Source organism: Erpetoichthys calabaricus, chromosome 10, assembly GCF_900747795.2.
Source record: "Erpetoichthys calabaricus chromosome 10, fErpCal1.3, whole genome shotgun sequence".
Classification (NCBI taxonomy): Eukaryota; Metazoa; Chordata; class Cladistia; order Polypteriformes; family Polypteridae; genus Erpetoichthys; species Erpetoichthys calabaricus.
In genome coordinates this window covers 83960891-83988110 of record NC_041403.2, presented here as the reverse complement: position 1 = coordinate 83988110, position 27220 = coordinate 83960891, and the positions used below count along the sequence as shown (strand labels likewise).

The 27220-nt window shown below is 35.4% G+C and overlaps 1 protein-coding gene across 1 annotated transcript in view; it reads right to left on the bottom strand.

Annotated features, from left to right (window-relative positions):
* The window catches only part of LOC114659194 (collagen alpha-1(XXIV) chain), a 338513-nt gene extending 313362 nt beyond the window's left edge, over positions 1-25151 (bottom strand). Inside the window, exon 1 of the mRNA XM_028811519.2 lies at positions 24682-25151. Coding sequence (XP_028667352.1) covers positions 24682-24737 — 56 coding nt within the window. The 5' untranslated portion in view covers positions 24738-25151. The remainder of the gene's footprint in view (positions 1-24681) is intronic.
* Positions 25152-27220: the final 2069 nt, after the last annotated feature.

Genomic DNA, 27220 nt, shown 5'->3' with positions numbered 1-27220 from the left:
CCTTAGTGTAATCTAACACAGCTACAGCAATCTTAAAAGCAGACTTCTAAACACTGAACAACTTATGCACTATGCCAGTACATGGTTTGGGAAGTATGCATTTTTCGATCAGGTATACATTATCACATTCATTACTTTTCAATTAGATATGGAATTTTATAATATCTATACTGTAAATCATACATGGGATAAGTGGAAGTCTTTATATAAACAAATATGCTACTGTTTACGGTGGCACAGTGGGTAGCGTTGCTACCTCTCAGTTAGGAGACCCGGGTTTGTTTCCTGGGCCCTCCCTGTGTGGAGTTTGCATGTTCTCCCCATATCCGCGTGGGTCTCCTCCGGATACTCCGGTTTCCTCCCACAGTCCAAAGATATGCAGGTTAGGTGCACTGGTGATTCTAAATTGTCCCTAATGTGTGCTTGGTGTGTGTGTGTGCCCTGCGGTGGGCTGGCGCCCTACCCAGGGTTTATTTCCTGCCTTGCGCCCTGTGTTGGCTGGGATTGGCTCCTGCAGACCCCCGTGACCCTGTAGTTAGGATATAACGGGTTGGATAATGGATGGATGGCTGTTACTGTTTAAATCTCAAAAGGTGGCTTTCAGTGTATTACTAGCGTCATACGCTAACTGCAAAAAAGCTTAGACCACCTTGTTTTTCAGGTACTCTGGAACTTTCAACCATACAAATCATTTGTAATATTGGATTTCTATGCTGTAAACGTACTGCACATTGCCATCCTAGAACTGAATTCTGATTGTAGTAGAATTTTGTTACGAAAGTAGGGGAAGAACAATGAAACAATATAATTAATTTTATGCATCTGTTGCATGCACAGTTAGGGAATACATTGAAAGCACAAGGTTCATCTTGCATGCCTGCAACAGGCAATCATGGCATGCCATGACTTTGTTCTGACAATTCCAGACATTAATAGAATTAAGGATTGCAGATGAAGCACTCAAAGGGATAAGAAGAGTGGTGCATAAAACTGGAATGCCATTTGTGATGCCAACAGTAGGCAGAGTGTATCATTTGCAAACATTCTTTTAATAATGTTTACACTTCTAACGTCAGGAATCAATTTAAAACAGGCTGCATGATGGACGGTAGACTCAGAAGAAAGGTGGGAGGTTGTTTGAAGCACAATAACACAATCGAGTCAATAACAAAAGTTCATCATCACTTTCATATTCATTTTTCTATTTACAGAAGGCAAATTAACTGGGCAGTTTTTCATAAGAAAAAAATATTTAACTGAGGCAAAATTCTAAAATGAACTGAAGTTTACATATTCTCCATGTGTGTCTGGTGTTTTCTATGATAATTCCAGTTTTCTGTGTAACACCAAAGGCATTTCTGTCATCCTGACTGGTCATGCTAAGTTGTCCCAGTGACACTGAATAAGGGTATGCAAGTACAGTAAGTATACTCTCTTATAGACTGACTGTCTCTGATATTGCCAATATATTCTCTTGCTCTGCTGTAATAAAATATACAAATTCAGAATAGGTAGTTGTGGAAAATTTTCAGGGGTCCTCCATCAACACGAGTGAAATAAGTTAAAATGGTGGAAGAAGAGAACCATGTGTCACCAGTCCAGCTTTTGATTCTTCTTTGTTCTCAACAAATGAACGTTCTATATTCTTTATTAAGTTAATTAAGATTTTCTCCAAATTTTAGTGTCAATATGAATTTGTTATTTATGCGGTCACATATTTTCATAATTTTTTACCAGTAAACCATCACCACATAATCTGCTTCCATTAGCACAGTCAATTAAGCTTCTTGCTTGAATTTGTTTTATAAAAAATTCTTAAGGTGACTTCTGGGGTTGGGTTTCCATCTTTGTCTATAGGAAGTTCAGACCAATGGCCCATCTGTAGCATTCACAGGGTCCTGCACTCCCAAACCACATCTGTCATTCAGGGTATGACAGAAAAGAAAAGACACCATGCACTTTAATTATAAAAAAATGTGACAAAAGATTTACATTAAATCAAAATAATTCTTTTTTTCTTAGAATTGTGGTTTCAGGACTAAAGATCCCCTGGCTATTTTGAAAAAAGACATCCTTCTATCATATGCTAGACCATTTTCTTTACTGTAACAGATTTGCCTTGTCACTCTTCTTTGTTTTGGCATAAGACTTACTGTGCTATCTGGAAAGTTTAATAAAAGCACATTTGTTATTAAAAATAAATCCCACTCACAAAATATTGTTTCTCCCTGTCCAAGTGTCACAGATTGTTCTGAACTTGCCTGCACTCTTAAATGCATTACTACCTGAAAATATTGGTGCATATTAAAACATATTTTCTGTCAGGACTACTTGTATGAAATAATTGACAGAAGCAATTAACAAATATTAACAAATAAGGTGAATTTACATTTTTAGAAAATGTCTCATGCATTACTTATATTAATCTTTGAATAAGTAGTGCAAAAATGTCTTACCACCTGTATTAAATTGTTAACATTATTTGTTGCAGTTTCATTTTCTAGTAAAATTCTTCTTGTTTACGGATTAAACATCTCTGAAGAAATTACCTTTAGGTATTTACTGTATTGCTGTCTATTTTGCAAGCATAACATTTAAAATTCAAGCTTATTTAATATTTCTTAAATTTTCCAAAAATAATCCAGGCAGCACTGACAGCAAGGCTGGAACCAATCCTGAACAAAATGCCACTCCTTGGAAGGCACACTCACACACCCATAACAACTTAATTTTGAACTGTTAATTCACTTAGTTCAATACATATATATGAAGTCCCCAAAGAAAACTCACATGAACATGGAGAGAATATATAAAACTCATATAGTTGGCAGGTGCATATCAGCTTGCTTCCCTGGGACTGTACATACCACAGTTCCTCACATTAGCACTTCAGCAGGCAAGAGCCAGCAGGGGAAATGCTGAATGTACAATAATAATGCAGATCAGGGTGAGCCACTACAAAGCAGACAAATGTATAAAACCATCAAAAACTTGATTACTCAAATATGTAATCCAAAAAGAAACAAGCACATTATCATACACAGGATATAGACAAAAAAATGAGGAATTCAAAAAAAGGCAAATCCTAAAAACATAAGTCATAAAACAAGCAATCAAGCAAACAACAACCAAAATTCATAAATAAAATTAATATGTAAAAATAAGGTAAGAGGTTAAGGAATGCAATATTCTAAACAACTAAAGCAAACCTCTAAAGAAGAGGCCTTTTGCAAGATACAGTAAGAACACACAATGCTTAAGCAAGAGTTGAATCCAAACTTCCCCATCGCTCTGATTACTATGTACTGTAATTAGTGTTGCATAGCAACAGACATGAATAAGTGGGCCAGAAGCAAATAATAAAGAAGACAGACATAATTTTCCAGTTAAGAACTAATGTCATAACCCATCTTCTTACATATAAAACTTTAAATGGCTTTAAATATCAGATAAGCAACATATGTGGTGGTGCATACGAAATGATATACAGATTCTGGTCTACTAAATATTCCTAAGATTAATAAAACAAGTGAGAGGTTCAGCTTTTGCTTGACAGCGGCTTTGTCTGTTTAAAATGGACCATTGATCTCTTAGAGTGTTTTTTTTCTTCTTAAAGAACGCTGTTAACTGAAGTTTTTGCTTTCATCTCTTCCACAATCAACTAACCATATCTCAATTATAACGTTAATGGGCTTATATTGTCATGATGGTATATTAATCAGACTGAAACAACTGTTTCACTGTGTGTTCATGTATTTCAACTCCTTTCATCATTTCTGGTGAAACACAAATTCAGATAAATAAATTAAACAACCATCTTCCCTGGTTAATAACAAATACAGATAAATGAATTAAAAACTACCATTTTTATCCCCCCATTCTATATTTAAATTAAACCAGATTTGCTGTTCTTTATGTGATGTCTGGTGCTCACTACAATGACATATTTAACCCTACTTAAGTCTTTACCCAGGACAGCTGTATTTAATAAGATGACTAATCAGCATTTTGCTTTGTCATTCATTTTCACATTTCCCAAAGTCACTTATTTCATTACTGGATTGCTGGGAGCTAGAGTCAATGCCAAACCCACTCCACCACATTGATGAGTGCATGGCCAGTTTACTGATATTCTTCATATTACCCTAACTCACATGTTCTTAGACTGTCAAAAGAAACATGAGTACTGGTTGAAAAATACAAAACACATTGACAAAGAAGAAAATGCAAACTTCACACATACAGCACCTGGTCCAGAGCTTATACCTGTAAGGCAACAGAATTAAGGACTAAACACTACTGTATAACAGACTAGCTGAATTTAATTGTAATACAGTATATCAATACATTTTAATTCAGAGTAAATGTTCCATATTATATTTTTCATTATATCATACTAGATAATTATTGTTGCTTTTATCCCATATTTCTTTTCTGCTTTTAAATACTGTTTTTAGCTTTTTTTAAGGAAACTTTTATGCTATTTGTAAAGCTTAATTTTCTCCAGCTTTTCTCATCCTCAGTGGCAAAGTAAACATGAATATGTAAAAGTTTGCCATTATTTGAAAATGCATGCCCTCTGTTTTCAATATAACATGACTCCATTTTGCAAAAAGTGCTAATAGTGCACTTGACTATAATCTTTTCATCTGTGCGAAAAACAATCAGCTACTGCAACATCATAACTGCCTTGTTTATAAGGCCAATAGGGTCATTATTGTTATGTTTGCAGAATACAGCAAAATTCTTATTTGCATGTGCTCATCAGTATGCAATATTGCACCACGATCAGTGCATATAGCTAACTTACCTTGAAACCACTGTAATCCTTATCTGAAAAATCTCAGAACATATTTCTCATTAATAATGCAAGTTTGATCCAGCATAAAACACGTTAAACCAACTCTGTCTAAACTGCACATCTGCATGTGTATCGATTGCTCTAATGATTAATGATAATAATAATAATTCTTTACATTTATAAAGCACTTTTCTCACTACTCCAAAGCTATTTAATGCAGTATTATTACTGCAAGTATGCTCTATGATGAACTCATATATGGTTGGCTCCTGTTTTATACTCAGCTATACCATTCTTTCAAGCCAAATCGTGTTCATCCTATAGGATACTTAATTAATTGTGCCAGTGGGTTACACAGCGGATGGATGATTATTACTTGTCATTGAAAACAGAACAAAACAGAAATGATACTTATTGAGGGTTGTTGGAGGTAAACAGGCTCCACAAATTGAACAGGAATTAAACTAGCTATAAAATGCAATGAGTGATTACAGTAACAACATGTAGTTAAAACAGTAAAGATTCTTAGCCTTACACATGGAGCTAGCATGTAAGCACACATAAAATGTTGCAGAACTATTACGTTACATAATTTGTATTTTGTAATGAAAACGTTATACAGTAATTATAAACATTGCAACTGTCAATGAAAGGAACAAAAGTTTATACTGGTACAATACAATTCAAGACATCATTTTTCCCCTTTCTGTTCTTTAATTCACCAGCTTTAAATTTCTCAGTGTCATAAAATACATGAAATGCATATTTTTTAAATTTGCAATCATGTGTCAGGGTTCAGAATTACCCCCGCCTAAGGCACAACTCTGAATTGGAGAAAACAGATTTTAGAATGGTTTTGTCACATGATCACATACAGTATATTTTCAGAACAATTTATGGTAATTGACTGAAATTCAGGTCATATGTGACTAATGTGATTCTGGCTGATATGTCCAGTCGGGACCTAACAGACATGTCATAGGAGACTGTTTTTATAATATTACAAAACTGGGTCTTTAACTTTCTTTCAGAAATGTTCATTTAACCAATCTGAAAGTTTGTGTGCATATAGTACATGCTATGTTTTAAGACATTTTGAAAATTATGCCTGCAATTTCATGTTATATAACATACATGCTCATACTTCTACTTCTGTAGACTAAGGCATATTTGTTATTACTAAGAAATTTATCTTTTTAGAAGTTTCACCATAAAGCAGTTTTCCATCTGCAAGTGCTTTAGTTCTTGCCAGAGATTATTTAACAGTGTTGTTTTTTTTTGTTTTAACTTAATTCATTCATCTACATAAATTATGTGAAATTACAAATAATTTATTCTTGGATGTATTGCTACCATTTCATTTACATGAGGTCAGGTATCTTTGGTTGGAATCTAGGTCTCTACAAACACCTCTGGAGCATTTTTCAACATTCTTCACCTTTTTTGTTTGTTTCAATGTCTACATGCTTTTACTCTTATAACTGATACACCTTATGCACCAGTCGTATCATTGATATACAGCTCTGCTTTTTTATACATATCAGCACTGGGATACTTTCAAGGTGTGGGATCTATGCAGAATTGTCACAATAATGCTTAGCCCTGTTAATTAATAGATATTTTTAGATTTTTCCTGATATAATAATCTGACATCTCTGTATTTGTTCTAAATATTTGCATAGTGTAATTAATTAACGCACTTAAAGTCTCAACAGCCAATACTTTATTTTTTGCATTTTGCATATGTTTTTAAAACAGACCCACTCTAACACCTTCAGATACGATACCGGCTGAAAGGAGGCAAGTGGCGCATTTGCCAATCCTCACAGAGAAGAATGACATATATGCATTAGAAAAACCTAGAAGTGAAATGCCTCTAATGCTAATTAAATATGACTGTGACTATTTTGATTAAAAATTAACCCATACAAGACACTTATTTCCATATATAATTTGTGCAAAACTACTTTTGTTTTACAACCAAAAGAAGAAGAAAAATGCATTTATGGCAAGAAAACCATTTGGAACTGCTACAGTCAACATAAGTAGTCTTTTTTTCCAAAAAAGATGAAAAATCACAAAATAAGTACAAATTCTAAACAAAATACTAGCAGCTAGAAAGTTGTACCTGATGCTACTGTAATAAGTTCTGGCCACATTGACCTTAAACTGGATTAAGTAGTGTTGATATTGGACAGAGGTGTGCATAATAGTTACAGTATAAGAGTCATCCAATCTATTTACATTGTCAACACTAGAACATGGTTACACCTTGCCTGATGAAGGGGCCTTAGCTGCTTTGAAAGCTTGCATTTGTAATCTATTTAGTTAGCCAATAAAAGGTGTCATTTCACCCTACTTTTTCCAGCATCAATCTATAGCTAACACAGTACAACACTCTAACACTAGAACATGCAATACATACTAACTATGACTAAATGGAATAGCTCTGTTAATCACACTAGTTTACACATTATATATTTGTTTTTTATATTACTTAAAATTAAGTTATGTATAATAATAATTCTTTTCTATTATGAAGCCAGAGAGTGGTGACATTTTGCATTTTGGTAATACATGCCAGTAAGAATTTTACAGTACTTTGTACACATGACTATATTATTATTACTATAGCACAAATCAACTACTGTCAGCACTGATTAATCAACCATATTAAAAAAGAAATGATGTATGGTATGACGTCTACATGGTACTGTATACTGGATGGTGATGTATGCATCAACTTAATGAATTTCAAAGTATAATACACTTTCAATAAACTTTAACACTTAACACAAAAACACAAACTCCAAACAAATATCCACAGTTTTCTAAAAGATGTGAGTAACGAGAAAATGTGTTAATGCTATACAAATAAACATCTTCTTTTTATTTTCTTTATCATTTCATAGCTACTGGCTAGACAAAAATCAAGGGATATTAATGTGGATTGCTCCCACTTGTTCAGCTTTACCAGTGTGATTTTACATTCCCTGTTTATCACTAAAGATAAACTACACTGAGATAGCTTGTTCTAAAAATGGCTGAAAAAATTAATTGAAGGTTCTCAAATTTTAACAACCCTAGCTAACAAACTTGGAAAAAAAATTTTTGTCATATATATTCAACATACAAGCTTTCATGTAGAAGATGACTTCAATTATACATGAGCAGTCTCTAGATGAAACAGATAAGCATTCTAGTAATGTAAGAACTAGTAAATGTTATGCAAAAAAAAAAACAAGTTACTATGTTGTTCGGTACATCTGTACATGTCTTTCACTGCATGGGACTTCTTTGTGGCACAGAACGTATTTGATGGTTTTACCAAACAAAGAAACAATTATTACTAGCATTAATGAGATCTTTGAGTGTTCCTTGGTATTTTTGAGCAGCCTATCAACAAAATGGCAGTCAGTTTCAAAGAGCAGAAAATTGCTGTATTGTAGGGCATGGAATACACCAAAAGTATTGTAGTTTTATTAGGATATCCAAAAGACGACGCAGAATTCGATTGACTCAGCTAACTCCATAGGCATCAAAATCAGTGACGATAAGACATTTGCCATAAGGAAAAAACACAACCTGTAAGTCCAAATCATACCTCTATATGGGAGACTAGAAATGATATACTTGGCCAGTGAGGTTACAGCAGACACACATTTTGACAAATAAATTGACATGAGAATTGGCAAAGAAAACTATCCTTTTGCAGCAGTGAAATCTTCCAACACTGTCAGTAGTCACACAAAAAAAAAAATCAGAATTTTCATGAATGTTCTACTGTATGATGAAGAGTGCTAAAAGTGAACAACCACAAACAGACCCAGGTTAGAGATGTTCCAGATCAAATGCCTATTAGTAGAGATGGGTTGGTCATATGAAGTGTGTTGAATACCCTCAAGTTCCCTACCAAAAGTGGCTTTTAGATAGACACCTCAAGGCAAGAGGAAGCAAGGCAAATATGTCACCATACAGTTCAGAAAGATACCATGGTCTGAACCAACAGAATGCATCGATGGAAACAGCAGACAGGCAGAGGTGGCATTCCCTTAGCATAATCTCAAGCACCTGATAGCATGAACATGAAAGAGAGAGATTATTTGAGCTGTTTTCAGTGCTGTGGTTCATAAAACAATGGATGTTACTGATGTGCCATATTTAGCAAATTTTACAATGGTTTGCAACAACTTTTGGGTGCAGGAGGGGCTTGGATACCTACAACCTCTGTAATACTCAGCAAGAAGTAAAGATGAAGCTATGACATATTAGGAGTACTTTGAAAATGTAGGAATCATCACCAGAAAAGAAAGACTGTTGCAGGCACTACTAATGGTTCTCTTGCCATGACTGGAAAACAAAGTATAGAAAATGAAATCTGTAAATGGTTGTTTATAAAGGACCAATGCTAGGGAATATAAAATCTCTTGAGAAAAATCATATTTTAGTTGGATAGAACACTTCATTGTGTTTAACTGGCACATGTATGATGCTAAAAATTTTGTTATGGATCTCTTTTTTAAAACATTTTTACAGAAGGAAATAATGAGGTATTTAATAAATAAATGCTATAAGAAAGATAACATGACATCAAAAACAGATAAATTGTATACATGAATCATAACCTGCCGGCTAACTCCTTACTATCCAACCTCACCCCTCTACGGACAGCTCTCCCTAATCAGAGCAAAAGGTCTTCCTGTCCATTAGAGAGACAGAAAACATAAAAGAAAAAGGAGCCAAAAACAGTATTAAAGGACAAAATAAGTGATTATAGTTAGATTTCACATAGAACATCCCACTATTATTATAATCTTTGATCAACAAGTCAATGTGCTCTCAATTTAAAATTGTAATATCTGAAAAAACATTTATTCGTGCTGCTGATAACTCTAGAATAACTAATCTCAAAATGGAACACTTTCAAATTTTAAAAGAGGTACTAGCCAGATCCTTCCACTTGGAGACCAGCAAGACTTCAGCAGCAGTTGAAAATAAACAGATAACCAAACTGATGAAAGATAGAAAAAGAAAAGGCAGAAAAGTCTAAAAGCAATAATAATTGAGAAGTGAAAGAAAGTTATTTTTAGAACAGTAGCTACATATGAGGAGATACTGTAAATGACAAGAGAATAGCCACAGGAGGATAGTCCCAAAATGTGTAGAAGAAATTTACCAGTGTTATGTAGGCTAGACTCTAGACCTAGTGAATAAAGCAATCCTTATGAGTAAAATACATTCTACGTACAAGATGGGATTGTATGTGCTAGTCAAGAGGATTTTTGAGGCAATCTTATCTTAAATAGTAGGCCAGTACAACAAGATCACATTTGGGAAGGTCCAAATCCCATTCCTGAATTTTAGGGACAGGAACCCTGCCAGCATTAAACAAGAGGACATAAGTAACAGAAAAAGCAAAAGCATCAGGAAATTTGCACAGAGGGTGCATTGGTAACAGAGCAAAATGACAAATTCCAAACATCCTGAGGTCTGAGCTGCAGGTAAAGCATTTTTGAGTTTTGAATTTAACTTTATTTATTAATAATCAACAAATTACTTCCATTATCAAAAGTAAGGAAATAAAGCAATAAACAAACATAAGTACTTCACTAAAAAATACTTGTGAGCTGGAGTGCCAATACAAAACTGACCCAATACATTTTTCAGCATTACAAATATCTGAGTGGCATATGAGGCCATCAGGCCAAATATAGTTGCTGACTTGGTTTTAAAAGCAGCAAAAGAAAGTTTGCATAAATATGGATGTGCCAGACTTGCCTTGAATGGAAGCTGAGGAATTAGCAATAAGGGTGGGTTTTATCAGTTACAAACAGAGCTAAGAACAAACGACCAAAGATACTGTATAATTCACAGTCCAGTAATGCATTTCCCTGGTCTTCTCTGGATAAAATCATAAGAGACTGTTTAATGCAATACTGGTGTGCATTTTAGCAGAAATGAAAGACCGGATATCTTAACAGTAGTTAGGGGGAAAGGGAGATCTGTCTTCAGAAAGCTTAAACGTGGGAGGATGTTTTTCTTAATATAGCCAATTGAGAATGGAATAATAGGTATCAAATGATTGCTTTCCATCAATAATCATATAGCCGAAATTAGCAGAAATAACCCTTTTAATGGAGGAAGACACAGTAATACCTGAAGAAACAAATTCTCTGTAAAAAAGCTGGCATAAAATGTGCTATAGCACATGCATAAGTCCCGTTCAATACAGCACAGTGGAAGTCACACATACACATAACAGGTTCCTGTCATTGAGACTGCGTGTAGAGAAGTATTACATGTGAGTGCTTAAGTATTTTATATGCATCATAGTTATTTTAATATTTTTATAAGGTAATAAATACAACTTGTCCTATACATCACAAAATCATAAAGAAGTATTTTAGAGACTAAAGTGCAAATTGTTAAAGAGTGTACAAGCTGGACAAAAAATGCCACATAACAGAATCATTGAGGTTAGCAGTCAGCCAGGGAACAGGCACTTCTCTTCTAAAATCCACTGACCAAGATGTGTGATCAGTGGTGAATCTCCTTAAGGATCCTGACATGGTTCAACTAATGGAGTTGGGAAAGTGAGGCAGATGGTATCACCTCTGACCCCAAGTGAGTGATGTGAGGCAGAGCGAGTGGCCTGAACATAAACTTGGGGTATAAAACAGAATAAGATAGATAGATAGATAGATAGATAGATAGATAGATAGATAGATAGATAGATAGATAGATAGATAGATAGATAGATAGATAGATAGATAGATAGATAGATAGATAGATAGATAGATAGATAGATCTTTTTTGTCATTGTCACTTTTACAAAGGAACAACGAAATTGAAGGTGTAGTTGACTCAATGTGAGGCATAAGAGTTAAAAAGACAAGAAGAGAGATAATAATAACAAACCGAATAGTAATAAAAGTACTTTACAAAATATACAAATTGCACTTAAGAGCCTTAGAATATCAGAAGAGAAGAAGCGGTATTGAAGGAAAACTCAGAAACTTCAAGACACACATTGTTAAATAATTAGATAAGCCAAATTCTAGTTGAAAATAAGGAGGTAATTGCTATAAATGTTCACAAAGGATCATCAAACAGTTGTTGGGTTCCAATATTGGGCAGTAAAACATCTTTGAGGGGTAAAACTGAGAAGGGTAAATACCAGCATCAGAGGGATTTGTAAGATCTGAAGACTTCATCTTTCAGGTCTGTGTGGTCTGAACCCAGTAATCGGGAAAGTATAGAATTTTCTGCCCCTCATTTTTTGGGTCTTGCTTGCTTCCTGTAAAATAATTAACAATGATGTTCAAAATAATTGGGTGGGGTGATCTCAATTGCTCTTCCCCATGAAAACCTAGTGAGATCTTCAAACTTCAGGGTTGAAGTTAATCAAATTTAGAAACCATTTCAGCTGCTGAAGCTCCAGGAAGTAATTTCCCTTTCAGAAAACCTGCAGGGAACTGTGACGTTAGCTCTCCTTGTTGTTTCATACTGTTAAATCTAAAATGTTGTAACGAATAAATCTCAATGTCATGTTTTTCCACAAAGGTTTCCGAAACAAAGCAAAGGAATGACCTAGACTTAAACTGCTCATTTTTCAAATCAATTCAGAAAAACATTTGAAATTCTTTGGAAAGTGTCATTCAGGCTTAGATGGAAAATGTTGGTCTTTAACAAAATTTCAACTCGACAACACCAGAGGCTATAAAAGAAACACATGCTGCCAAAACACCGGGTTTTCAAAGTTTTCTTTGCCAGATTTGTGGTGGAAGATGGTGTTTGTATTGTTTGCCAAACCAGCAAAATAATAGGGAAGAATACAAGAAAAAACAGGGAGTTTAAGAGAAGGATGAAGAGAGCACATTAAAATGCAGAAAGCTAACACTGGGAGAGAGATGGACTCTTTTTTATGGACATCAATGAAACATGGAAACCACATGACACCAAAATTTCTGTTTGTGTATGGAAATTTACATAACAATACTATGCTATTTCAAAGTTAAGCTTTCGGCATCAACAATATACCATAAATTTAAAAGGAGGATGTTGAATAGCAGCTGATCAATCTCTAGAACTTTGAATTTTTAACATTAAAGTTAAATGAACTGTACACATTACTTAAGTTCAGCTCTAAAAGTTAACATGATCAACAATAAGGAATATAATTAAATATATTGTTATGGAGAGTCTTGCAAATACATCATGAAGAAATAGCCAGGTCCACATTAAATTCACCACTAGTAAAAAAAACTGTCAGATTTAGCTAGCATCAAATGTGTCAGGCTAAAACATGAGCCGATCAATAGAAGATCAATATCCTAACCCACAGGGAAGATGATGTAATCAAATGCAGCAGCCTGATTCCCAATTAGTTTAAGGTAAAATGCAAGGTAATTGCTGCTAGTTAAGTGATGCCTTCAAGAGATTTGGAGTGAAAAGTGAAAGTTAGGCAGAGCAGATGTTTCAAGTTGGCGATGTTTGTTGGTAACAGCTTTATTGAACTTGAAAGTACTGGGAATAACGCCAGACTGGAAATACACAATGAGAGTGTGAATATAAAGAACATGATCACTGCTGAAGAACAAAGGTAATGTACATACCGTGGACTCATAAAGTATTCAGGACCCATTCACTTACCAAACACTTTACTGTGTTGTTGATTTAATTTTAAATGGATACATTTACCGTTTTTACCCATCAATTTACATTCAATCACACATAATGACACAGTAATAATGTTTTGCAAATTTATTAAAAATCAAAAACTGAAATTTCTCCTTCAACTAATTATTCTGACCATTAATTCAGTACTTTGTAGAAGCCCAATTGGGAGCAATTACAGCCTCAAGTCTTCTTGGGTAAGTCTCTACAAGCTCTGCACAGCTGGATTTGGGCAGTTTATACCATTTTTCCTGGCAGATCCTTTCAAGCTCCATTAGACTGGATGGGAACCATCTGTAAACTATCATATTTAGATCTTCTACAGATGCTCTATGGAGTTTATGTCTAGGCTTGTCACAAACATAAGGGACGTCCCAAAGCCACTCTATTATTGTATTGACTGTATGCTTCGGATCACAGTAGTGCTGACAGGTGAATCATCGCTCCAGTCTGAGGCTTTGTGCACTCTGTAGCAGGTTTTCTTCAAGGACCTCTCTGTATTTGCTGGCAGTCTGCCTTCCCTCAATTCTGACCAGTGACCATGCCCTTGCTGCTGAGAAACACCCCCATAGAAAGATACTACCACCAACATGCTTTACCATAGGAAATCTATAGATAATATTAGGCAGGTGATGAGCAGTGTGTGGTCTTCGTCAGACACAGCGCTTGGAATTCTGCACAAAGACTTCAATTTTTGTCTCATCAGACCAGAGAATCTATATATGTTATTTGGAAAACCACAAGCAGGCTGTCATAAGCCTTTTATTCGAAAGTGGCTTCCATCTGGCCACTCTACCACAAACATGATTGGTGGAGTGTTGCTGAGATGGTTGTGCTTTTGGCAAATTCTTCTCTCTCAATTGTGAACTTCTGAAGCTCTGTTAAACTGACTACAGTATTGGGTTCTTGGTCATCTCCCTGACCAAGGCACTTCTTGCCCAGTTACTCATTTTGGCCAGTCAGCCAGTTGAGGTCACTTGGCTCCTGATAATACTAAAAGCTTTAGAGATGGATTTCTACCCTTGCACTGACTTATAACAAACTACAATTTTCTTGTGAAAGTCTATAGACAGTTCCTTGGACTTCATGGCTTGGTTTTTGTCCTGACATGCAATGTGAATTGTGGGACCTGATATACACAAGTATGTGCCTTACTAAATTATGTCCAATCAATTCATTGGGTCACAGCTGGACCCCAATCAAGTTCTAGCCACATCTCAAGGATAATTAAAGCAAACAGGATACACCAGACCATAATTTGGAGTGCCAATGCTAAGGGTCTGAAAAATTCTATAAATGACAGATTTCATTAAATAACAGTTTTTGCTGCAAACATGTCTTCACTTTGTCATCATGGGCTATTGAGTGTAGACTGATGGGTAAAAATGGCAAATTGGTTAGTTTAAAATTAAATATACAATGTAATAAACAGTGCAGAAAGTTAAAGGGTCAGAATACTTTCTGAATCAACTGAGAATATCTACTCTATATATATATATATATATATATATATATATATATATCCATCCATCCATTGTCTCCCGCTTATCCGAGGTCGGGTATATATATTATATATATTATATATATATATATATATATATATATATATATATATATATATATATATATATATATATATATAAAATCCTAAGCCTAAAAGTACAATGTTACTGTGCTATGATTTTATATGACACTTTTATGTCACTTTTTTGTCACGCTTTAAATCGGATTTATTTTAAAACCTACATATATATGTTTGCTATGATTCTTTTCAGAATTTATCGAACTTTAATGTGATGTTGTTAGATTTTCAGATTCATATTCTGTTTTTAAATTATAAACTAAAATATCAAGAATTCACATCCCTCGAGACGAGACTTTGTGCCAAGAGATTTAACCACCCCCGGGGCTGGAAATAAAAGACAAAGAGTAGATGACAAAGACAGCTGCTGTACAGGCTTTTAAATGTTCGAAGCGCCATGAGAGATGCAGATCACGCAGCACAGCACTAGCAGCAAGCCAGCAGCTGATCGAGTAAAGAGGAAGTAAAACAAAAAAAAAACGGTACTTGTTTCCCATTGTATCACCGTTTAAGAGGGGGTTTTGGAGGAGCGACCATTTCTCCTTGGGATGCGTTTAGCCCCCCTCTTCATAATATGAGTGGCAGAGACGCGAAGTGGCTGGCGCGTAGCACAGGCCAGGATGATTGGCAAGTGAAGCGAGCAAAGGGTAAGCCACCTAGTATACGTATATATATATATGTATATATGTGACAATAAAGGGATCTAATCTCTAATCTAATAAATAAATATTATAACTGATAGATAGATAGATAGATAGATAGATAGATAGATAGATAGATAGATAGATAGATAGATAGATAGATAGATAGATAGATAGATAGATAGATAGATAGATAGATAGATATTATAAAAGGCATGTTGTCATTGAAGGAGTATATTTCTTTTACTTATCAACCAAAACATGTGAAACTTAAAGATCTAACTTTTCTGACCATGCTTAGAATTAAAACTGTAACATTCACAAAAACATTAAAATTTTTCATATAAATATCATAATGTAAAATTCTCAAACCTGTTTACACCAATTCAAGGTTGACGAGGGCCAGAGCCTATCCTCAGAGCACTAGGGAAAGGGTAAGAAACAACTCTAGACAGAGAATCAATCCATTGAAGTGCTCGCCCACATACTCATTCACACAGGGCCAATTTCAAATCACAAATCTAAATAAATGTCCTGCTGATGTGAAGGACAACCCACAAAGACAGAGGGAGAACATGCATAAACACATAGAAAATGACCAGTCACAGGATACAAAGAAAAACACTGAATCTGCAAGGTATCAACACCAACCCACTCTACCATCATGCTGTACCTATACAGAAAATGGCCTGTTCAGTAGTCTTATTTTATTCGGTAAATACAGTAACTAAAATATTAAAGTCGGTTATTTGTTATACGCTGTAAAACTGTATTAGTGGTGCAGATGGGGAAGCAGTGTAAGCTTTTGCTTTTTAACATTTAACTTGTATCACTGCAAGTCTATATGCCAGTCAGTACATTTCAAAAACCAAAAAATGTCCATATGTAAGTTAATACTTGTTTCTGCTAGTAATAAACTGACCAAAATAAAAGTTTCAGTCCATTCTCTCGACTAAATGCAAGATGTGAAATGTTACCTAAAATTGCAAAATATTTAAATATAATAGGATCAACACCATCAAATAAAACTTGGAAGTATTTTGCACTATTTTATAGAGTAAACCCATTAATAAAATGTACTCAATATAACCTTGTCTTCAATTTAAAAACTTCTAATTGTTGTTTTTACAGTACAAACTATGGTCCAAATCATATACTCCTGTAAGCACTTGATCTGGATTAGACTAAACATTCTTTTTTTTATTAAGTACAAAAAAAAAGAGTTTTTTAAAAATATTTTCTTTTGTATACTGAGCAGCATTATTATTTTTTTTCATTTTTATGGTGTTCAGGTACAGCTAGTTAACTAAATTGTTCATTGTTACACTGTAACTCAGAAAAAAGGACTGTGCTGCCAGATTTGTGGATTAAAATCCAAAGCTTTAATCACTAAATCAAGACATAATATACTGTAGATCCATATCAGCTCCATGCTGGTGCTATAAATGTTCTCCGGAATCATGCTCCAGCATGCCCTGCAAACTCCTGGCACTCAATTTTTTTCTACTGCAAGCAGTGCATCAGATGTGAAGCATCACATCTAAACAGCCTCTGGCAACCTACTGCAGTAATAACTTTAAACTGCAGCTCCACTTCACTGGTATTTGAGGTTTTTAAATCAAACTTAACAATCCAGTTTCAGAAGCAATAGTACACTAGAATGTCCTGATGAGTTTCCACAGAGCTTACTTATCACAACGGTGGAAGTACCTGGTCTTGCTAAGGCTGACACTCAGCACAGTTTCAATGTTCAGGTGACCCATCCATTAGAACCAATCCATCCATCCATTCAAAGAGTCCATGAAATCCAAATTTAAGGGCTCAAAAGAAGTCAATGTCTTTCTCTGCAGAAATGGGTGCTAGACACTATCTAATCCTTGACAGGGCATCAGACAAGCAAAGGACAAATTCACATTCACAGGTCAACACTCAAACTGGATCAACATCTTTTGGATTTTGCATGAAACACACGGAAAATATACAAATTCCACATGGGTAGTAAGTGAGCAACAGTAGTCATTAAGTACTCCTCATGAGAAAAAAATTACAGATTCCAACTTACTACATACCTGCCTTGTCTACAATTAGTCTAAAACGTGATAAGTTGTTCACCTCTGATGCCTTCTGCAGCTCTGACTAAATTGTGCGCATGTGTTTAAATATTTTAAAAGTAGCGTACGTGGCACTGCTATACATTAAGTGTTCTGAATATTAAGAGATTGTCTCTTTATCTGGCTCTAAAGAACTCTGCAGTAGAATACCAATTTATCAGTCAATGATGTAGGCTTCAAATTCAAGTAGCAGCACATTTGTAAAGCTACTGGGCCGTCTCAGGGTGGATGTTAATCTGGTTATAGTATAAAATCAACTTTTATAAATGGTACTATTTAACACTGGTCTACCACTTGTTCTGGCATCAAAATTTTACAATTACGTTTATACCCATCCATCCATCCATTTTCCAACCCGCTGAATCCGAACACAGGGTCACGGGGGTCTGCTGGAGCCAATCCCAGCCAACACAGGGCACAAGGCAGGAAACAATCCTGGGCAGGGTGCCAACCCACCGCAGGACTACGTTTATACCTTGAACATTTATTCAAATAATATATTAAACATAGCAAATATCTCGTAATAAAGGCACATACATGCAAGAGCAGAAATGGAAACCATATCTGTTTTATCTTAAAGTGCACAGGAGAGCTCTATAATTTATAAATAATAATTTATATTTATCTGTAATAAAACCTTGCATGCTCTTTCCATGAGTGAACAAACAATCAAAGGCTTTTTTTGTAAGCAGTGATGAACTACTTCTCACTAAGGCACGGAACAGTTATATCATGTGGAGAATTTAAAAAGACGAAATACTAATGTGGTCAATTTGAGTGAGGTCAATCCATACATCAAGTCTGCAGTAATATGAAGAGCAAAACACAGATTTCATTAGAAAAGATAAACAAGATTCTGGTATAAAATATAAATACATTTTAAAAGGACCACACTTAGCAATGAGTGCACAAACAGATACAAGACTATGCAAAGACAATTCCAAGTGCCTTTCTACTTATACAGTATACAAGAAACCAGAAGTCACTTGTAGTCAATTTTTTGTCATGAACCCAAAAACTGAAAGTTTGCACATAAAGTGCTGTGTTTTCATTACTTCATCTATCTATCATGGCAGCATACCGTAAGTCAGTAAATTATAAGTAGTACATTAATCTTTCTATTTATAAAACCCCTTGTTTTCCATTACAGGGTTGTAAAGAGCCAGAGCCCATTCAGGTAATAAAGACACGAGGCAGGAACTAAACCCAGAGAGGCAATACTCATTCATAAGATTACACTTTCTCACATGAGGTCAATTCCATGTTGTCAATCCAATTAATAGCATGATTGAACTGTGGAAAAAGCTGGAACCTTTACAAAGCCCAAGTGAATATGATCAATAAATGCCAACAACACATAAATTCAATCCCAGCTGGCAAGTCAAACAGCACCTTGGCACTGTAAAGCAGCAGACACTAATATGCTAACCATAAGCATTAAATTACATCCAAAATCATTTATTGACAGTAAATGTATTGACACACTACTGATGTTATAATTTTTTTGTCAGTTCTAACCAACTGAATGAATGGACAATATGACTTGTCCAAATTACCATACAACAAACTATTTTTGCATTTTGTTACTTGTTGGTAAATGTCTCACTGTTACAGTAATACTTATACTTTATTATTCCCCATATATTTTTCAAACATCAACACTGCTGACAAAGTAAGAAATATACAGAAATAATATTGAAGGCAATTTTGAAAACATTAATATAGTAAGTACAAATCTAAAAGAAATGTATATGTATGTACATAAGCTTCATAAAACTGATCTTAAATTGAAGCTTGCATGAAACGTGCCTATAATTAACACCAAATGATCAGAGAGGCTGAAATAAGTAACTTAGTTGATCTTTTAATGGCTTGACTGGTGTGTCCCATTTACTGTATATGGTCTTTATAATTTATAGTCATGTCCTAAGGTAACTGCATCAATCTGATGTTCTGCCAGAGCTAGAAAATGGCTGAAAAAATGGCAAATGGACTTGGAGGGAAAGAGACTTTATTTGCTTGACACAGACATAGGTCAAAAACAACAAAAATGAATCAAGAAAACTGAAAACACTAAAAACTGAAGCAAAAAAACAAGTCTTGTGGTCAAAAAGCTATCAATGATCAGAAAAAAACCTAGTTAAGTTATTAAGAAAAACCACAGGCAGATGTATACTGCAGAATTTGTTTGATTTTGAATCCAGAATCTTGGGCAATCTAGATAGCTCTCCCTCATCTCAAACTACACAGCATGAGTTCCTGTTAAATGTGTATTTAAAATTCTTTGGGTTACATAAATGTAGGTCACTCTGAGATACAAGTATAACCATTACCCTGTTATTTTCACTATAAACAACTAAACTTTCACTCAGAAGCAAAATATTCTGAACAATATTCAGTTCTCAAATACTGATAAGATGTTTTTAATTACTAAAGAAACATTCTATGATGGCTAACACTCCCTTTTTCTTTTTATTTTAAGGACATTAACATTCTTTTCTTTTGCTCATAGGTCATTGTTGCAGCGTAGGGCAGACTTACACTTCATACTAAGATGATATCTGACCTATTTCTAAAGAGGCAAATATTGCAACTACTGAAGCTTGTGAATGCTGCAACCTAATGTGATAAGAAATTTCAAGAAAGCCTCATTAAAGTTCTTCAACTTTAATTTAATTGCATCAATTTGAGTGAACTGGTAATTCTAACTCACAATAAATAAACTTTCAAGTCTTCTTGCCTGTTGGATTTAGAAAAAGGATCCCGCTTTGAAGCGTCCTTGAGTACTTGATTTTAATGTGAAAATTCCTACAAATTGCCCATTTTATATTAGGCACTTTATCTACTGTAATAACGTGCAAAAACAGAAGCAACCCAAATATCTTACTTAAATATGTGTGCATCAGTGTTAATGTTTGTAGCATGCCAACTGTGGGAATGAGAAAGCAATGTATTTTGCCATGCAATTAGCAATAAAATGCTTCTATATTCCCTGCAGCAAAGATTCCTATGGTCATATGGCACAAACAGCAAAAAAAAACAAAAAAAAAAAAACAACTCAATACTCTGGAGAACATCTGTAACATATTGCAACAAAACAGGCTGCAAAATTCTAATGCAATATATTCCACCCCCAACATACACACACCTTTAATACGCAGACCTTCAAAGTGGGAGCAGAACAGACAACTGAAGCCTAAACCAAAAGCAGTGAAAAAAGGCAGGAAACACTCCTGAATGGGTTAACTGCAGTGTACAGGCTCACATACAAGTACAGAGTCATCTAAAATATTGAAGTCCTATTGATGCTAGCAGATGAAAAATGTAATTCCAAAATAATATTGTTTTTCCTGCTTAAAGCCATAGGGTGTACTTAACATCCTAACAAGACAAGAAGAATGTTAGATTGATTAGGAGCAGATTGATAACACAGTTGATAACTCCGCTGCCTCATGTCTACAGACGTCTGGGATTAAATCCTGGTTCTGCCACTTACTCAATGCCATGTAAATGTAGTCACCATGTCAGTGTAGGTTTTCTCCATGTACTCTGTTTTCTTTCAGTATGACAATGGTGCATGTTGGTGTCCCTGTGTTGGCCTGGCACAAGTGTGTGTGTACATGTAGCTATGAGAGTGTTTTATCAAGTGTTATTTCCATCTTGCAACCAGTGCTACTTGAAAGGCTTCAGCACTTTTCATCCTATAGAGGAATAAGTGGGTTAAAATGGATGGATGGGCTGAACATTTTAAACACCCTCACAATTCTAAAATGGGAAAAATTAAAAATATGAACACAGGGAAGTCTTCTTTAAATAATAAAGATAACCAAACAAAATTAAGTTTCTGAATCGCCTCATAGACCAATAAAGGGTAAGAGGAAGCCGTGGAATATGGAGGCAGCATTGGGAACCAACCCTGGGCAGGTTGCCAATCCATTAGACAGCACACTCCCTCGTACACAAACATGGACGTATGACTCTACATAGACCAGAATTAAACCCAGGACACTGGAACTGTGAGTCACAAACTGACTACTGTGCAACCATGCAGACCATCAATCCATTCCTTCATTTAGTGATCCCAAATATTGTCATTCCCAGCTATGCATAGTTACAAACACAATATAAAAATAGCAGGCCTGTGATACAACAAACATGTGTATCCTTACAAATAAGTGTCAGACCAGAATGTTCTATAAACTTTTATGAAAGTTTATGAAAACATACCCCCCAATAAAAAGGTCAGATTTCTCTGTGACAAGATATATGTCCAATCTAAACAGGTTACTTAAAATATTTTTTAAAATATGCACCATATTTTAAAATGTTAAAATTTCAAACTTTAGCAGAGCCCGTAAAGCACATGTCAGATCAAGGTTTACTGATACAAATAAGCTGGTTTAAACATAATATAAATCTACTCTCTAAATTCTCCCCAGTAATCCTACAGGAATCTTCATTAGTGTACACACTCTGCAAGCTTTCTAATTAGCTTTACACAAGGCCCACACACTAGAAATGATAGGATATATTACACATGAACGTAAACACAAAAACACCAAACTGTCAGACTTATCATACAGCAACTAAAATCCACAGGTAAACTGAAAAAAATTCAACTCCAGCCGATATATTCCAGTGGAATTTTAAGTGCAAGAAGAACAGAAAAAGAGAGGATAAAATTAAATATCTTCCTTTAGTTTCTTAACATACAATATTGACTTTAAGAAATAAATTACAGTGTCACTATGAAAAGGTACTTCAAATGCATTTCACGTTATATTTATTATAATATGCCTCACTTCTTTACATGTAATCAGCTGAAGAGGCATTTTACATACGCTTGAATTTTGTATGAATTAAAAAGGCATAGACTTGAGCAAGAACGTCATTAGTACTGATAAATGTGCACTTAAATAAAAAGTTCTTTGGTGCCATGCGACACATAAAAATTTGAAACTAATACCTTGTAATTTACTATATATTGATTGATTATGAAATTTCTCTTGCATCTTTTTTTATTATATGTAGACATCTCTTAGTAGTAGCTTGAACTGCGATTTTAAAATCTCTGACTGCACAGATTGCATATTGGAGCACAACAAAGTCTAAAGTATTTACTGCAGGTTTCTGAGGTTTTCGATTTATATTCTGCACGAGACGGCAGACTGATGTAATGATTGTAACAGGCGAGTTAATTAAAACCTTCCTTCTAATGCGGAAGAAATAAAAGCGGAAGAACAGGGAAGCTTTCATATGAAGATTGGCTCCCAGAATTTCAAGTCCTCTGTCTCAAATCAGAAACCACCATGAAGTGGGTTGTCGCAGCGTAACTTTTGCAAAGATTACAAAGTAAGCGAATTATTATTTTCCTCCTCAGGACTGAATCAGACAAACACACATTAGGAATTCTTCCTTTGCTTCAGGCAGTGCTTCATTAAATCGCCAGTACGACGGCACAGTGTAGCTGCTGTTGTGAATGGCTTATAATCTAAGGACTGCCAACTACTCAGCAAAAAATGTTGAGCAATGCAGCAGTGGTTGATTCATTCCAGTTCTATGTACTAAAAAGTGGTAAATCTAATGAAACCTTGCTTGACATTGTGGGCACTAGTAAAAAATGGTTTGGACAATAGGAATGACTCGAGAGCCAAAAGGCGATCAAAATATTACCCACAAAAATCGCTTTCTTGAGGACATATACAGCATATCTTAAGTTTTTACCTACTCCTCTTTTCGATTACTCGTAATCTATTACAGCATACAGTGCCCCCTCTTTTACTACTGAAGGACCGTAAGCTTCTTATTTTGCACTATTGTTAGAGTCAATTGTTACACATAGATAAACCACTGGTGCATGTATTCTGCAAATAAGTATTTTTACCTGTTCCCTTTAAATTATACTGCATCACTGATGCTTGTAAGGATGTTGCTGTGTGGGCGGTATTAGAAACGAGAAGCAAGTCAGTCGAGCAGACCTTTTCTGTTTGTATCATATGGTTACTCTCATATTCGGTTTGAAAACTTTCCTAACCTAACCCGCATGTTTAGGACACTTTGTACAGCATCTGTCCCAGCATGGCTCTGACAAGTTCATACAAATGCTTTTAGGCATCTTCCTTTTTCAAGAATTTTCCAGTGCTTTCGACTATTTGAAATCTATTGACATTCTTCACTGTGCAACTGTTTTGTAAGATACGGATGTATGAGTGTGTGTATATGTGTGATTTTTCCTGTGTAAATAGTGTCATGGGGGGGGGGGGGGGGGGGGGTCAAACAGAGCCACAGTACATGTGGCATTCTATTTATAATCACTGCACGATGATATCATCAAATGCCATTTGTTTTGTAAAAGGTTCAGGGTACTACATGAATACAAATCTGTTTACTTCATTTGCGAAAATATCTTAAATCAACGCTGTTAAACAATAAATTACAATATCATTTATATGTGATATGGTAACTTTGCTCGATGTTCTTTGAGAAAAGGAACAGGCACTATAAAGCTGTACTTAAAAGAGGTCTGAAAAGTACTGCAATTTTACGACAGTGTCAATTCGTTATGTGACAGCAAATTCGCCAGGAATAAACACACAAAGAAATGATTAGCCATGAACTGCCAAGTATGCAGCCTTGTTTCAAGACACTGGAAAGATTCCAGGAAGCAGCCCCCTAACCAGCGCATGATTACTTTAACATAAACTCACCAAGCAATGTACTAGCCGTATTGCCTTTAAACGAGACAATAGGAGTGAACGGCTCTCATCAGTTTGTCGTCTAAAAGCTGTGCCTGCATTCTTGCAAGTCTGGGAAAATGTAAAGGTTTTCCCGTATATACATTTTCAGTAACTGGACGAACACACTACTTACACTTTGGAAGCTGGAGAAACGATTCCACTCCTTGTCCTCTGGGCTCCTAAATGCATTTGTATACATTTGTCCAAGCAGCTGAATTTTAACTGAAAACAGAATTCCACCGAAGAAAATACGGGTTCATGGAATTTCTTTGGTAAGTACGGGACAGGAAAGATCCACTCAGATCTCCACTGAGTCAGCTGCCACCTCTACCAATCTTTCCACATCATAGGGGGGATCCAGGGTGCGGGAAAGCTCATACAATCGAAGCCCTGCTCACAGTTTCCAGCCCTCCTACCAAATCTGTCAGTAGTTTCCACCTGAAGAAAGTTACGGTCTTGGTTGGTTTTATCTAATGTTTTAAGAAGTGCCTGCCTGTCGGGACTGTGCTCGGATTGTCTTCACAGACTTGCAATCCTAGCCCTGCCGCTTCAGCCTCCTCCAGCCCTGAGTACCTCCAGGCAATGACTGCTGCAGATGCCTTAACTCGCAGTGTTCTAAGGGGAGCCGTGGTGATCTCCACACTACAGAGACCGGGTGTTAAATTTCACCAATTTACTAGTGACATCACAGTCCAGATCAGTTTCCTACCTCTCGGTCATCAATGCTCCCATTCATTTGATCCACAGTGGGCCACCTCGTCATGAAGTGTGTTTGCAGTGCACTTGAACCCTAATATATAAATGGGCGATCTTAATTTTCTAATATAGCGGTAGCAGAATAAAGATTTGCAAGACATGTTTGTCTCAGCCATTGCATAAGAAGAGCTTCGCTCAAGTACATTAATAATGACCGGCACAGGGCAATGCGTTTAAATGTCTTATTAAATGACAGCAAAGTTCCTTTATTAAACAGGTTTTGAGGACTTCTTGGAAGTCAGTTATGAATGCAATTACAAGACCTCATTAGCCTCATACCCGGCTGGGGACTATGTAAAGTATATGTCTCCTTTTCTGATAATGAATACCATACCTACTCAGTAGTGACACATCCACTATTCCAGTTGCTAAAACTCAGTGGAAGGCTGCGAAAAGCAACTAAACATGCTTTGTAAATTCAGCACTGAAAGATGATTTCCACAGCAGCACTCATTACAGAAGATACCATATTAATTAGGAGATTAGATATAAATGTGGGGCGCCATTGTTTTTTGTTAGTTGCATTAGCCCCAAGTGTTCAGAATAATGAATGAAATGCTGCAGCGGGTTCTGTAATAAATTACAACCCATGACTGGCTAATTGAAGTCGCACTGTATTCAAACATTTTGCAGATAGATGTAACAACCTTTCCTTTCTGTTATATCACTACAACAGCAACTCTAACTTGAACTTCCTTATTTTACTGTCACATTATTCTCATTCTAATGCATTTCTTCCCGTCATTAAAAACAGTCATGTGCTCCTGAGTGGCACTCTGTCATTATGCAAAATTACCATGTACATCAAAAACAGAAGGCTCAATATTTATTTTATTTAATTTGTTTGTTGCATACTGAAAAAAATAGCTTTCCCAATTTCTTTGGCTAATTGTGTAGAAGGTTCGTTTACAGTGCTTGTTCTCATAGTTTCAGCCTTCTGTGGCACTGACCACGTCCAGATTTCCTAGAAGTCTCTGACCTTCAGAGTTACCTAGGCTTGCAATTGGTTTAAAATTGGCATGAATTTGCGCTTGTGCTATAAATTGGGCTGTTGGGTTGTTTGTGCCTGCTAGAAAACTGTCATCTGCATAATGGTGTGGTTCTTTTTAGATGAATCGAGACAAGTAAAACAAATTTGGTAGTGCTTAGATTTTAAATACAAAATAAAGTATTTATGTGCAGGAACAAACCTAAACAAATTCACCAGAAACATTTGACACTGTCTGTATCAGTGTTGCTAATGTTCAAAGTGTAGAGACAAATTTACAGAATGTGTGTGAATTTTACAAAAGTAATATTTGGCAACTATGAGCATTAATGATAAAAACAGTATAAGAAAATAAATTTATTCTTCAGTACTGAAAAATATTTATGTTCATCTTACACTCAGTACCATGTTTGCTTTCATTCATACAGTATATACAGTACTGCATTTAAAACATACAATTAACATAAATATAAAGTATATCACTGTTGGTTTGAGAATTTTGCTTTGTGCAGTTATTTTATTTTTGCTTTAAATTATATTTATTCATGAGATACAAAAGAAAAAGATGATCTGCTGTGGCAACCCCTAACGGGAGCAGCCGAAAGAACAAGAAATTTACCCATGAGCTAACATGATTGCCTAGCGGCTAATACAGCAGCTTTGCAGCTTGAGTAACTGGGTCTACTTACTGTGTGAGTGGGTTTTACTCATCCTAACAGTGTATGTGCTGTTTTTCTCCGAGTTTCACTATATGTTCCAAACACATGCATACATATTGATTGCCCGCTTTAAATAATCTCAGTATTAATCCTTATCACTTAGATAAAATAATTGGTCTAAATACTTTTTACTAAAATTATGTTTCATGCTTTGTTCACCATTACTTATTAGTAAAAAGTTCTTGCAAGTCTTGTAACTGCATTTACTA